The sequence below is a fragment of the Dromiciops gliroides genome, chromosome 3 (genome assembly GCF_019393635.1).
Source record: "Dromiciops gliroides isolate mDroGli1 chromosome 3, mDroGli1.pri, whole genome shotgun sequence".
NCBI lineage: Eukaryota > Metazoa > Chordata > Mammalia > Microbiotheria > Microbiotheriidae > Dromiciops > Dromiciops gliroides.
The window spans coordinates 196,603,068-196,617,564 of NC_057863.1; the positions used below are offsets into that span (position 1 = coordinate 196,603,068).

At 34.6% G+C, this 14,497-nt stretch overlaps 1 protein-coding gene across 1 annotated transcript in view; it reads right to left on the reverse strand.

Moving 5' to 3' along the window:
* Nucleotides 1–14,497, reverse strand: part of GBE1 (1,4-alpha-glucan branching enzyme 1) — a 271,477-nt gene that overhangs the window by 146,286 nt on the left and 110,694 nt on the right. Inside the window, exons 6-7 of the mRNA XM_043990842.1 lie at nucleotides 10,070–10,160; nucleotides 2,961–3,170 (exon numbers count right to left, since the gene is read on the reverse strand). Coding sequence (XP_043846777.1) covers nucleotides 2,961–3,170; nucleotides 10,070–10,160 — 301 coding nt within the window. The remainder of the gene's footprint in view (nucleotides 1–2,960; nucleotides 3,171–10,069; nucleotides 10,161–14,497) is intronic.

Sequence of the window (14,497 nt, forward strand, 5' to 3'; positions counted from 1 at the left end):
ACATACAGCTACTTGTGCACAGTGAGATCACTGATTTGTTAATGTAAAGACTAAAAATAGTATGGAATCTAAAAGAAATCACAAAAATGAGGAAATAATATTATATTCAAACAAGTCCAACCTGACCTATAGAAACAAATTACAAATTCTTAATTTTATGTGTATAGAAGAAAGAACACAGATACTAATTAAAATTATTTCATATAGTAGTAAATTACCAAATAAAACTAATGATTTCATAACCAATGTAAATCAGTGGCCATAACTTAGTGGTAATTCTTACAGACCACTTATATCTAGTAAGACCCAGCCATGATTCAATTTATATCCCAAGAACCAATCCCTTCCCTGCCCTATCCCTCTTCCAGATGTAGAACCATAATCAAATCAGTGTTGCCATTAATACTGGAAAGTGTGTGTCAGTCTACTTTACTATGGTTTTATGCACAATTTCTGTTACTGTTCAAACCAAAACATTCCTCCTTGGCTACCATTCCCCAATATATGTTATCTTTCACATTAGAATATATGCTACCTGAAGGCAGGGACTATCTCAATTCCAGGACTTAGCACAGTGCTTGGCACATAGTAAGAATTTAATAAACATTTTCTCACATTCAATCAGTATTAATTCATTCACTCATTTATTTACAAGGAGGCAAAAAAAAAAAAAAAGCCAAAATTCAAAGCATAAAGAGTACTTTCAGAACATACATTTGGCTTACTTGCAAAACTGAGAGATAGAATCAGCTAGGTTATGCAGCAGATAGTGTGTTTGACATGAAGTCAGGAAAGGAGATGAGAGGAGTTGAGATAAAAAAGACAAGGGGCAGCTAGGTGGCGCAATGGATAAAGCACCGGCCCTGAATTCAGGAGTTCCTGAGTTCAAATCTAGTTTGGGGCAGCTAGGTGGCGCAGTGGATAGAGCACCGGCCCTGGAATCAGGAGTACCTGAGTTCAAATCCGGCCTCAGACACTTAACATTTACTAGCTGTGTGACCCTGGGCAAGTCACTTAACCCCAATTGCCTCACTTAAAAAAAAATTAAAAATTAAAAAAATTAAAAAGACAAGTAGAGGAGTTGTCCTTGACTAAGAAAGAAGTCTTCACTTTAAGAGATAATGGAGGGGCAGCTAGGTGGCGCAGTGGATAGAGCACTGGCCCTGAAGTCAGGAGTACCTGAGTTCAAATCCGGCCTCAGACACTTAACACTTACTAGCTGTGTGACCCTGGGCAAGTCACTTAACCCCAATTTGCCTCACTAAAAAATTAAAAAAAAAAAAAGAGAGATACTGGAAGGGCAGCTAGGTAGCGCAGTGGATAGAGCACCGGCCCTGGATTCGGGAGGACCTGAGTTCAAATCTGGCCTTAGACACTTGACACTTACTAGCTGTGTGACCCTGGGCAAGTAACTTAACCCCAATTGCCACACACACACACACACACACACACACACACACACACACACACACACACACAAAGAGAGAGATACTGAAAAACTGAATGGTGGAGGAATGGTATTAAGGAATTTGGAGATATAGAATAGAGGAGAAGGAACTTTTAGTCAGTGGTTTCTCTTTTCTCACTAAAGTAAAAGGTGAAGTCCTCTCCTGAAAGGGATGAAAGATGGTGAGATATAGGAAGCTTGAGATGAAAAAGCTTCAAAGAGCCGGGAAGGTACAAGATAATGAATTACTGAAGAAGAGGAAGATCAGTTTTAATAGCTAAGGCCCAGTATGAAAAGACAGGGAAAAAATGGTTAAGCTAAACTAACACATAAACTAAATCTGACATGAAGTGTTCCACATGCATAGCCCAACCTTTGCAATGAAGGGATGTGCACTTGAGAAATACTTTCCTTTTTAAATAATAGAATTACTGTGATAACAAAAATTGAAAATTATAAAGACAAACTTATTCTAGTAAATAGTTTATTTAGTATTACACAACTCACGAGTGAAAGGATATTATATTAATTAATGTACCAAAGTTAAGTAAATCTGATTATATGAAAAAAAAATTTAAGTTGCCATATGAAAAAATACTCTAAATCACTGCTGATAAGAGAAATACAAATTAAAACAACTCTGAGATACCACCTCACATGTATCAGATGGCTAATATGACAAAAAAAGGAAAATGATAAATGGAGATGTGGGAAAATGGGGACACTAAGGCACTGTTGGTGGAGTTGTGAAGTGATCCAACTATTCTCAAGAGCAGTTTGGAACTATTCCCAAAGGACTATTAAACTGTATATACTCTTTGATCTAGCAATACCACTGCTAGGTCTATATCCTAAAGACATAAAAGGCGGGGGCGGGGGGGGGGCAGGAAGGACTGATTTGTAAAAAAATATTTATAGTAGCTCTTTTTGTGAAGGCTTAGAATTGGAAATTGAGGAGATACCCATCAACTGGGGAATGTCTAAAGAAGCTGTGTTATCGGATTGTGATGGAATATTATTGTGCTATAAGAAATAACAAGTAGGATGATTTCAGAAAAACATGGAAAGAATTACATGAACTGATGCAAAGTGAAGTGAACTGAACCAGGAAAATGTACAAAATAACAGAAATACTGTACAATGAAGAACTATGTGACTGCCTACTACCTCAGGGAGGGGTGAGGGGAGGAAAGGAGGGATAAAATTTGGAACTCAGAACTTAAAAAAAAACATTAAAAATGTTTTTAATATATAATTGAGTAAAAAATAATTTTTAAATGGCTTTATCTAAGATTATTTTAAATAACAAATTTCTATTGCATAATTTTATATTATTTGATTTACATACTTTTGTTTAAAAAAATAGCTCTTACAGAAGACAAGATATCCCTGATATAGATCTAAAAGAACATTTTTATATGAGTATAGAAGAAAATGTAAATATGCTACATATTTCCTTAAAATCATTATAAAAACTTTAAAAATAAAAGATTTCTCTAAAGAAGATACATACCTGGAATAGGCAAATAGCCTACTATCCCAGAGATCATGATTTCCTCTAGGACCAGAATGAAAATAACAGGAATCAGTTCCATCAAACTTGTTTAAACCATCTTCAGAATTTTTTGATGCATGACTATGAACTACATCCAAGAGAACTATAATTCCCATTGAGTGAGCAGTGTCAACTAGTTCTTTCAGTTCATCAGGGGTACCATAACGGCTAAATGTAATAAAAGAAATACAAATTAAAACATATTTTAATAGGTAGTTTGTCATATTGTATGGAAAGTTAGGTTCAGAGTAAGATAAACTTGGGATCAAGTTCCACCTCTAACATATACTAATACTATGACTAGAAAAGTTACTTAAGACTATAAGCTACTATATAGTAGCTTATAGTCTTAATGAATTTCCTGGGATATACAGGGGGGCAGCTAGGTGGCACAGTGGATAAAGCACCAGCCCTGGATTCAGGAAGACCTGAGTTCAAATCCGGCCTCAGATACACTTACTAGCTGTGTGACCCTAGGCAAGTCACTTAACCCTCACTGCCCCACAACAAAAAAAAACCCCTAAAAAATATATTTTTTTTAATTTTAAAGACTGTAAGATATAGAGAATGTGTATTGGCAGAGGAAGTTCCACACTGAGGAATTTCTTTGCCTATACAGCTGAGATCATTGGTCTGGTCAAAAGAAAATAAAACATTTTAAGTAATATGCCAACAAATATTTATTGTGGAGATATAAAGGTAACAAAAGACACAGTGTCTGTTAAGAAGTTTATAATCTTGTTACCTGGTTCAAAATAGGTTTAAAATGTTTATTTCAAAGAAAATTTGAGTTCTCAAATCTTTGCCTATGGGTGGCAATGTATATTTTGAGCAATAACACCTACTGTATATGCAGGAAAAATACCTAGTATCCAATGCTTTGTTATTAGTTGGAGAATGTTTTGATATAGCAACTTATATTCATAAAAACATATTGACAGATTTTGCACATTTTCACTTACCAGGCCTCCAATAACATTATTAAAAAGTTACTGGTTTGGGGGAAGCTAGGTGGTGCAGTAGATAAAGCACCAGCCCTGGATGAAGGAGTACCTGAGTTCAAATCAGGCCTCAGACACTTGACACTTACTAGCTGTGTGACCCTGGGCAAGTCACTTAACCCCCCATAGCCCCACAAAAAAAAAAAGAAAGAAAAATAACTGGTTCTGTATGCTAATGGATATTCTTTTAATTAAATCTACCATATGAATGAGGCTTTACTACACAAACTCTTTGGGCTCTTACCCTGAAATACTATTCAAGGTCTCTAATGTCCTTTCCAACTCTAGCTCTACAAACCAATGAAGTTATATAACATAACTTTTGCTATGAAGTCATATAACATCACTTTTGCTATCCCATTTCTAGTCAAATTGGGTAGTAGTAGCAGTTGCTATCTATATTCTGAAAGGGCTCTCATAACAGGTGTTTTCAGCTTCTAGAAGCTCATTTAAGGGTCATTCTTGTCATCAAATAACTACCTAGGCAGATGATGTAGTTAAAAAAAACACTGGATAAAGTATCAGGAGATGTAGATTTGAGTATCAATTATATCACTAACAAAATGTTATTAACACAAGCACTAACATGCTTTGGGACATGCCACTTGCCCTTTCTTTCCAGAACTCACCTTTCTGTTCTATAAAATAAAGGGGTTAAACTGAGTGATATCAAAAGTGCCTTGCTGATCTTATATTCCCCATATAATAACATTATGTCTCAGAACTTCCTGTATAAGTTAGATGTCCTCAAGATTCATTATTGACAAACTTTTTTTAAAAATTAACTATTTCCTTCCATAAAGATTCAACTACATATTCCCCACTGTAAATTAAATTTAACATCATTATTTCAAATCTCTGCCTTGGTACTTCTGTATAGAAGAGACCTAGTCCTTTGTATTTTTCACCTTTTTTCTATTCTTTTTAAGTACCTATTTTAGCTTTACTGTTCTGACTTTCCTATTATGTTAGCTTAACATTTTACTTCCTATATTCAGGAAAAAGTAACGAATCCATATTTGGTGAGTAAATCTATCTATAATTCATTGGTGTTAAAAAAAAAAAAAAGATAGGCAGTGACACACTGGAGGCAAAATGATTCCGTGAAATGAAAACTGGCTCTGGAATCAGATGACCTGGGTTCCAATCCCAGTTCTGATGCTTACTTCCTATATAATCTTGGGAAATTCACATAACTTCCCTGGGCCTCAGTTTTCTCTCATGTAAAACAAAGTGACTGAACTAGATTGGCCCTTTGATCCCTTTTAGTTCAAGACCTATGATACTATGAGCACACCACCTCTGGCAAGACTGTAGATTGATTCTAGGTGGTTGATCTAACTGGGCAAGGACATATTCGTGTATGTGTGTGTGTGTGTGTGTGTGTGTGTGTGTGTGTGTGTACATGTTTCAGAGACAGAGAAAGAGAGATACAGAGAGAAACAGAGACAGAGAGGGACAAGTATGAAGAAAGCATTGTGCTTGTTTGCCAGACTAATGATTTTATCATTGTAGGATTCCAGGTGAGAAAGCTACTGATGTAGATGTCTACCTTCTCTGCAACTTATTTTAATCAGTTGCCTGGGCACTCAAGGCCAAACAAGACAATCATGTGAGCTGTACAAATGTTATCAGTAGAAGGTAGAAAAACATCTTATACTTATAAATACAGAAGTAATCCAGGTAAAAGTGTATACTTGGTTGCTTAGTAAATCATCAATTACTCTGACACACTGTTACTGTGCCATCATTCTTCACTCCATCCCCTTCTCCCGGGTCAACAGACCTACTCAAACTGTCAATTTTATCTATCTCTATAGCTAAATATACCTACCTGCCTATTTAATCACTATCATTTTTTGCAAGGATGTTCTGGGGCATATAAATGTTCTTTAGTCAGCAATTGCAACTTTTCTGCAAATTATCCTGCTATTTTTCAAAGATTTATTTTACTATAAAGCTCAGAACAATCATCTAGCTCCTGATCAAATGCTTAATGATTCCCCTTCACATTAGTCTCTGTCTTGATTCAAACAAAATATACTTCAAGATTTCACTAATGGTAGTGATTAGTGAATTTGATGACACATGATAATTAGCTTGCATTCTTCCTAAGAAAATGAAGAAGTTCAATTGTCATAGGAGTTTCCCAACACTCCCTAAAGGAAAAGTTGCTACTTTATTCTCAGAAGGACATAGGTAACTTCTATGTAGACTGAAGTCTCTCAGAAGATGATCTGTAGTTATAAAATCTCAAAAAAAACAGCCTTCACCAAGTGTAAGCTCCTAATCTTGTGTAGTGGGAATGCCTCCTGCAGAGCATAAGCAGAGATACGTCTGAGGAAGGAAGGAGGTCTGTGTTGGCCTAGTCACTTCCTGGGAAATGGGATCACCTAGAAAAAAACTTTTCCTTTGGGACAAATGGTAATAGCAACTCATCTCTCACCCCATGATGACTGAAGGGGAAACGAGTAGGACTACATTAAAAAGGACTGGCCACTAAGCCAAGAACAGACCCAATCAGTGGACCTAAAAAGGTAGTAATTCAACTGAAATATCTTTTTTTTCCTCTGACTATTCAGGTGGTCACACAACTCTGGAAGATTCCATTAGGAGTGAACATGAGTAGACATCATGCTGGTGGGTATGGCAACTGCTTCCAAAGGAGATGTAGAATGTGGGTTTCATCAGGAAAGCTGAATCTGGGCCTACTTATTTCTGGATTTCTTTTTGGCTTTTTGTTTCTTTGCCTACAGGAGATCAAACAGCTATCCTGAGATGCACATACCTGGCAGTGGAGGCAATCTGGATTTCGGATATCATGGGACTTCAAAGAAAGTGCCAATTACACTACAGAAGGTACCTTTTCTACATCTACTTAGTACTTCTTGTAACAGAAGAAAACTACTCCAGGCCCTGATGAGACTTCCCGTAAGGGAATTTTTTGAATGAAGCATAGGCAAGCTAATATGTAATATGTAATGTGCTGCCAACAACATCATGTCTTGAAGACATTTTGAATCAGTCAGGCAACAAGCATTTACCAAGCACTTATACTATGAAGGAGGCATTGTGCTAAGCACTGGTAGTACAAAAATAGTCTCTCTGCCTCAAGGAGCACATAAGTTACAAGAGTTGTCTTCTCAGGTAGGAATGCAAACTGTTTAACATTATCAAGTCAATTATGATTCCTCTTTCCTGTATACCTTTTTATGGTTCTCTTGAGTTTTTATTTGAAAGTCAAATTTTCTATTCAGCTCTGGTCTTTTGATCAAGAATGCTTGAAGTCCTCTATTTCACTGAATGCCCATTTTCCACCTGAAAGATCATGCTCCGTTTTTGTTGGGTAAGTAATTCTTGGTTGTACTCATAGCTCCTCTGCTCTCTGTAATATCATAGACCAAGCCCACAGATCCTTTAAAATAGTAGCTGCTAAATCTTGTGTTATCCTGATTGTGGCTCCATGATACCCGAATTGTTTCTTTCTGGCTGCTTACAATATTTTCTCCTTGACCTAGGAGCATTGGAACTTGGGTATAATATTCCTGGGAGTTTTCATTTTGGGGTCTCTTTCAGGAGGTGATCATTGGATTCTTTCCATTTCTATTTTACCCTGATTCTAAAATATCAGGGTAGTTTTCATTGATAATTTCTTGAAAAGATGTCTAGCCTATTTGTACAAAAGTATTTATAGCAGTTCTTTTTGTGGTGGCTAAGAATTGGAAATCAAAGGGATGCCCATCAATTGGGGAATGGCTAAACAAGACTGAGTGTAATGGAATATTATTGTGCTATAAGAAATGACATGCAGGATGATTTCAGGAAGGCCTGGAAAGACTTATATGAACTGATGGTATAGTAAAGTGAGCAGAACCAGGAGAACATTGTACATAGTGACAGCAATATTGTTAGATGAAGAATTGTAAATGAACTTAACTACTGTGAGCAACACAATGATCCAAGACAATCCCAAAGGACAATTGATGGAACATACCATCCATCTCCGAAGAAAGACCTGATATTGATTGAACACAGATTGAAACATGCTATTTTTCATTTTCTTTCTTTCATTTTTATTTGAATATTCTTATACAAAATGACTAATATGGTAATGTTTTACATAATTGTACATATATAACCTATTTGCTTACTGCCTCAGAGAGTAAGAGGGGAGGGAGAGAAAAAGGAATTTGGAACTCAAAACTTTAAATAAACTTTAAATAAAAATGTTTATTATCAAGAAAGAAAGAACAATAATGTCTAGGCTCTTTTTTTTTTGTCATGGCTTTCAGGTAGTCCAATAATTTTTAAATGATCTCACCTCAATATATTTTTCAGGTCAGCTGTTTTTCCAATGAGATATTTCACACTGTCTTCTATTTTTTATTATTTTGGTTTTGTTTTATTGTTTCTTGATTTCTCAAAAAGCATTAACTTCCATTTGCTCAATTCTAATTTTTAAGGAATTATTTTCTTCAGTAAAATTTTGTGCCTCCTTTTCCATTTGGGCAATTCTGCTTTTCAAGGCATCATCTCCTTTTTGGCTTTTGGTACCTCTTTTAGCATTTGGCATAGTCTGTTTTTTAAGTATTTTTTTGTTTTGTTTTGTTTTTTTGCATTTCCTTTAACAAACTACTGACTCTTTTTTCATGATTTTCTTGTATTGTTCTTGTTTCTCTTTCCCATTTTTTCTCTACCTCTCTTCTTGATCTTCAAAATTCCTTTTGAGTTTTTTCGTGGCCTGAGAACAATTCTGGTACTCTTTGAATGTAGGGAGCTTTAACTTTGTTATCTTCTGAGTGTATGTTTTGATTTTCCTTGTAACCATAGTAACTTTTTATGGTCAGATTTTTTTTCCTGTTGTTTGCTCATTTTTCTAACATATTTTTTTTATTTTTAACTCTTTGGTAAAGTTGGGCTCTGCTTCCAGGATGGAGGGCACATTGTCCCAAGCTTCAGGGCTTTTGTGCAGCTGTTTTCAGAGATACTTCTAGAGACCTGTAAAGTTTTCAGTTCTTCCAAGGTGGTATGATCTAAGAAGAAGAGCTGTGTTACTACACTCTTGGCCTGTGCTCTGGTCTGAGCGACCATTAGCACACTTTTTCTGCCCTACAACTATGACAAGGGTTCCTGCTTCACTATGTCTGCAAGCTCTGGTATGCTATTACTCCTCATGCTGGGATTGCCACCTGGGACTGCCAGGACTGAGTATGGGCAAAGCAACAGAGTCCTGCTCCCATTGCCAGGAAGGATACCACTGTTGTCTCCTTCTGATTAGCTGTTCGACCCCCTTACTGTCTGTGGGCTGAGAGCTCCAGAAGTAGCCACTGCACCTACTAATTAAATGACTCCCAAGGCCTGTTACTGGTTTGCTAGGGCCTGGTCTGTGTTGGCACAGCCTGTGCTGGACCCAGGTGTAATAGATCTTTCCTGTCAACCTTCTAAGTTGTCTTTGGCTGGAAAACTATTTCACCCCATCCTTTCATCGGTTGTATTGCTCCAGGATTTGCTTTATGGTATTATTTAAAGGTGTTCAGAGAGGTCTGGGGGAGAATTTGGGCAAGTTGTTGCCATTTCTCTGCCATTTTGATACAGACAGAGAATGCAACTTCTAGTTCCTAGACTAAACAATGCTAAAGTTCTTATGAATACATGTATATTTGAGGAATCTGGGGCACCTAAAGGAAAAGTACCATAGGTTGTTGTTGTAGAACCAGGTCTAGAACCCATGTCTTTTGAAGCTTAGTCCATTTTTTTTCCTAGAACATATCAAGCAAATACACAAATTACAAGAGGTTACTGCCAACCTCTCTGATTTTTTTTATATGCTGGTTAAAAATTCTTACAAGTTACATGAGGTATATATTCACTTGTTGAAACTAAACATAAAATTTCTTCAAATAATCAAGTTTTAATAGTAAGGGTAAACACATACATGTGAACCACAATATATAAATATCCAAAATAATAAAAATATTATAAACAAATGCATATTTATAAACATAAAATACAAGAATCAATTTACTTTTTCATTTTAAACTATAAAATGGTATGCTTTCATTTTACCTTGATGCTGCAAAAAAACTTGTCACTTGATAACCGAAACTGGCATAATAGGCATGCTCCATAATAGCCATCAACTGAATGCAATTGTATCCTGTTCAAAGATAAATTAATTTAAACAAAGTATGACTAAAAGTAAGTTATTCTGTTAAAAATAAAATATACAGCAATGGTATTTTCTTAGTCTTAAGAGAGTTTAACTTTAATGTTTCACATTAGAATACATGCAAAAACAGTCTAGCCTTCATTAAAAAAATACCACTCATTTAACATTTTAGGCTTGTCTGCCCTTCTTATCAATAGCAGGAAGGTCAGTTTCTCAAGAGATCTACATCTGACTAGCTATACTAAATGTCTCAGTTTTAACAAGCAATAAATGAAATGCAAATATAAACTTAATTTGACTTTAGAATATTAACTACATCAATCTGCATATCCTGAAATTCAGTTTCTATTTAATATTCACACTGTAGATCATGAAAACTAAATAAGAGTAACTGATTACATGTCATGTATCTGCTACTTTACCAAGATTTTTCATATTTTAAACATACTTATTTCTAGCTTTAATAATTACAGTGGCTCACCAAATCCATTTCTCCTTAAGATGGCTATCACAAAGAAAAATCTTTAATGTATTCATTTCTACTCTGAGCTTATTTTAAAAAGGTAAAGAAAAAAAAAAAAAAGGAGTGGTGCTTCTTTCTCCCAAAATGTTTCTCTGTGATTTTAAGTGAATAAAATCTAAAGGGAAAAAAAATGTTTTAATAAGAGATCTGGAACTCTTTTTTTTTTTTTTAAATCATTCCTAAGATAATTTTGATGTGAGCAAATAATGTGAGCAAATGCCCCATCAACCTAAAGGGGAGAAAAATCAAAAGAAAACAAACCAGTTCTATTTAATGTAATAGGGAGACTACACCAGTTTTACTTTTACATAGTAAATAATTTTTTAAAAAAACCTCTTAGTATTGTTTAGTTACATTAAAAATTTTACCCGGCTTACCAAGCTAAGATATTATCTTATTCAGTTCACAGTCAAATTTATCACATTATTGGTATAATATGCTTAAAGATCAAATGAAATCACATTTGGAAAGCACTTAGCATAGTGTGAGGCAAATAGTTGGTACTATATAAATGCTCTTTCTCTTCTCCCATTTTTAAACTGGTATAACTGGTATAAAGCTTTATTGTTATTTTATATGTAATATTTTTATACACAGGTTTATCGACTTAATTTCTGTTTTCTTATAGCTTCTGATATATATAATTCAATGATATTAACATTTTATTAGTTATAAATTCACATTGGGAATTAATGATTTATGGGTAAAATAAAGCTTAGAATTTCTTTCAAGATTACATATGTTAAGGGGTAAGTTATTGTTTTCTTTTAAAAAAAAGAATTACGGATAATAGCTCCAATTTCCAAAAGCTACATAAATTATACATTTAGAGCACAATTCATTGGTTATATACCCCAAATATATGTTATTTATCATCATAGTGTTAAAACAATTTTAGTTTGCAGTAGTGTTCCTATATTTTCCTAAAGTAAAGCTTTCTTCTTAACAAGCTACTGAAATGTTTCCATTAAGAACCATTTGTGGAGGCAGCTAGATGGCACAGTGGATAAAGCAATGGCCCTGGATTCAGGAGGACCTGATTTCAAATCCGGCCTCAGACACTTGATACTTACCAGCTGTGTGACCCTGGGCAAATCACTTAACCCCCATTGCCCTGAGAAAGAAAAGAAAAGAAAAGAAAAGAAAAGAAAAGAAAAGAAAAGAAAAGAAAAGAAAAGAAAAGAAAAGAAAAGAAAAGAAAAGAAAAGAAAAGAAAAGAAAAGAAAAGAAAAGAAAAGAAAGGAACCATTTGTAAAACAGTAAGGTAATTTTTTTTTTTTTTTTAGTGAGGCAATTGGGGTTAAGTGACTTGCCCAGGGCCACACAGCTAGTAAGTGTTAAGTGTCTGAGGCCAGATTTGAACTCAGGTACTCCTGACTCCAGGGCTGGTGCTCTATCCACTGTGCCATCTAGCTGCCCAAGTAAGGTAATTCTTAAGACTTGATGGTAAGTGATTCAAGACTGAAATTCATCTATAGAGGTATGTATTATTCAAAAGTAGGAGTCCAGATAAAAGAAGATTAACTAGCCCTGAATGTCAAGAAAATATACTGATTTGAAGAAATCCATGAATCAGAGGGGTGAAGTGTGGTAAAGAACTTTTGGTTTAAAAAAAAAATCAATGGAATAAGAAACCTAAGCAATATTGAAAGAGTGTACTACAGAATACTTGGCACAAAGGAAATAGATAAGGAGGTCTAGAAGGAAATGGATAAGGAGTTCTAGAAATAGGAATTATCTAGAAATGGAGCATGATAGAGTCATGATGGGGAAATTCAACTAGCTGATTACCATTTACAAGATCTCTCTTTTATTAAAAGCAGAACAACTATATTTCTAGAACTGCCTTAATGAAAATTTTATACTTCAAAAGAAATAAGAACAGGTGAGGAAAATTTGGGATCTTATACTGATACACACATACATACATGTGCACACGTATGTGTGTGTATATTTGCTTCAGTCAAAATGATGACAAACTTGGTGACCAGTCCATTATAGAGTTCAAGATGGGTACAGAGAATAAATCTGGGTATAGTCAAATGTACATTTTACATTTTAGAAGGATATATTTCAAGATTCAAAGAAAGAGAAACCAATGGCCTAAAATGCTATAGGGAAACAGCCCAGGAAGGATGCTCACACCAAAAAAAGTTTTCATGACAAAAAAAAATTCTAAAAAGGACAAAAAGTTGGGAATAGCCTAAAGATACTAAAGTAGATACCAAGATAATTCGTTAAATAAATTAAGCTTCAAAAAGAAATTTACAGAAGATGGAATTAATAACTGTATCTTATAAGAATGCAAAACCTCTGAATGAGTTAGCCTGATGATGCATGCTGAAGTTAAGAAAAGGGGCTCATGGGGCAGCTAGGTGGCGCAGTGGATAGAGCACCGGCCCTGGAGTCAGGAGGACCTGAGTTCAAATCCAACCTCAGACACTTGACACTTACTAGCTGTGTGACCCTGGGGAAGTCACTTAACCCCAACTGCCTCACCAAAAAAAGAAAGAAAGAAAGAAAGAAAGAAAGAAAGAAAGAAAGAAAGAAAGAAAGAAAGAAAGAAAGAAAGAAAGAAAGAAAGAAAGAAAGAAAGAAAGAAAGAAAGAAAGAAAGAAAAGGGGCTCATTACAATTACTGTAAGCTAAGGGTAAGAAAAAAGAGAGGATACTACTATTGTTTAGAATACCTAGAACAATGATAATAGATAATAGGAAAAGGCAGTTACTTTTATTTTGATTCCATTCTTCCTACCATATACACAGTTCTTAAAATTGGGGAGTATAACTCAAAATGCAAAAGGGACAAATATCACAGGGAAGACAATAATCCAATTTTTTTTGAAAGTGAAAAAAGCATTGACTACAAATTATAAGCTAAATGAATTTGATTTTTGACTCCTTACAAAATTCTAGAATCATTACAAGTATTTTGAGTACGAGGAAGAAAATGAGTATCACTAAGAACAAGCAAAGTTTTGTACCTGAATATCCTAAATTGATGTTTTGAAAATGATTAGACTTGTAGATTAGGGCAATATTATATTTGGATTTTAGCAAATATTTAACAAAGTTTGTCATGATAACCATTATTAAAAAGATGTTACCTAGATGACAGTATAATTAGATTCAGGACTGGTCAAATTACCATACCCAAAGAGGTATAAGTAATGGATCACTACAAGACAGCCAGGTAGCTTTCACAAAGGATTCCCTAGGAAACTTTTGACTCTGGTCTCTTTTACATTTTTATCAATATTGAAGACATAGATAAATTCTTGACTAAATTGGCAAATGACAGGAAGTTGTTAGAAATAGCTAATAGTTCAGATGACAGTCAAAAACTGAGATCCATTGAAATTATATGACTTCTTCCAGCTTCCATGAGAGATGGTTGTGGGAAAGAGAAAAGGATTTGAACTAAATAAAGAGTATGAAATTATTTCTTGGACTAGTAAAGTAGATCAGGTTAATATGGGAAGGAAAAATTGAGGAAAATATTAAAAACAATATCCAGACTCAGATACTGATTCATATTCTCCTTCTACAGTTTAAGAGAAGCAAGATATAGGACAATTTAAAGAATTAAAGTGGATAAAGGAAGATTAAGAAATAGAACCTAAATTAGTAAGAGAAGGTAGTTGGCAAGGCAAGTAAGAAAAGGTTAAATGGAACAATAGAAGATTAAGTAAACTGAGAATGAATGAGTGGGACAAATTGATTTTAAAAGCTTTAACTTCTTAAAATTAATAACAACTTTAAAAAGGTTTTAACTAGGTATGCTTAAGGTTGATTTATAAAAA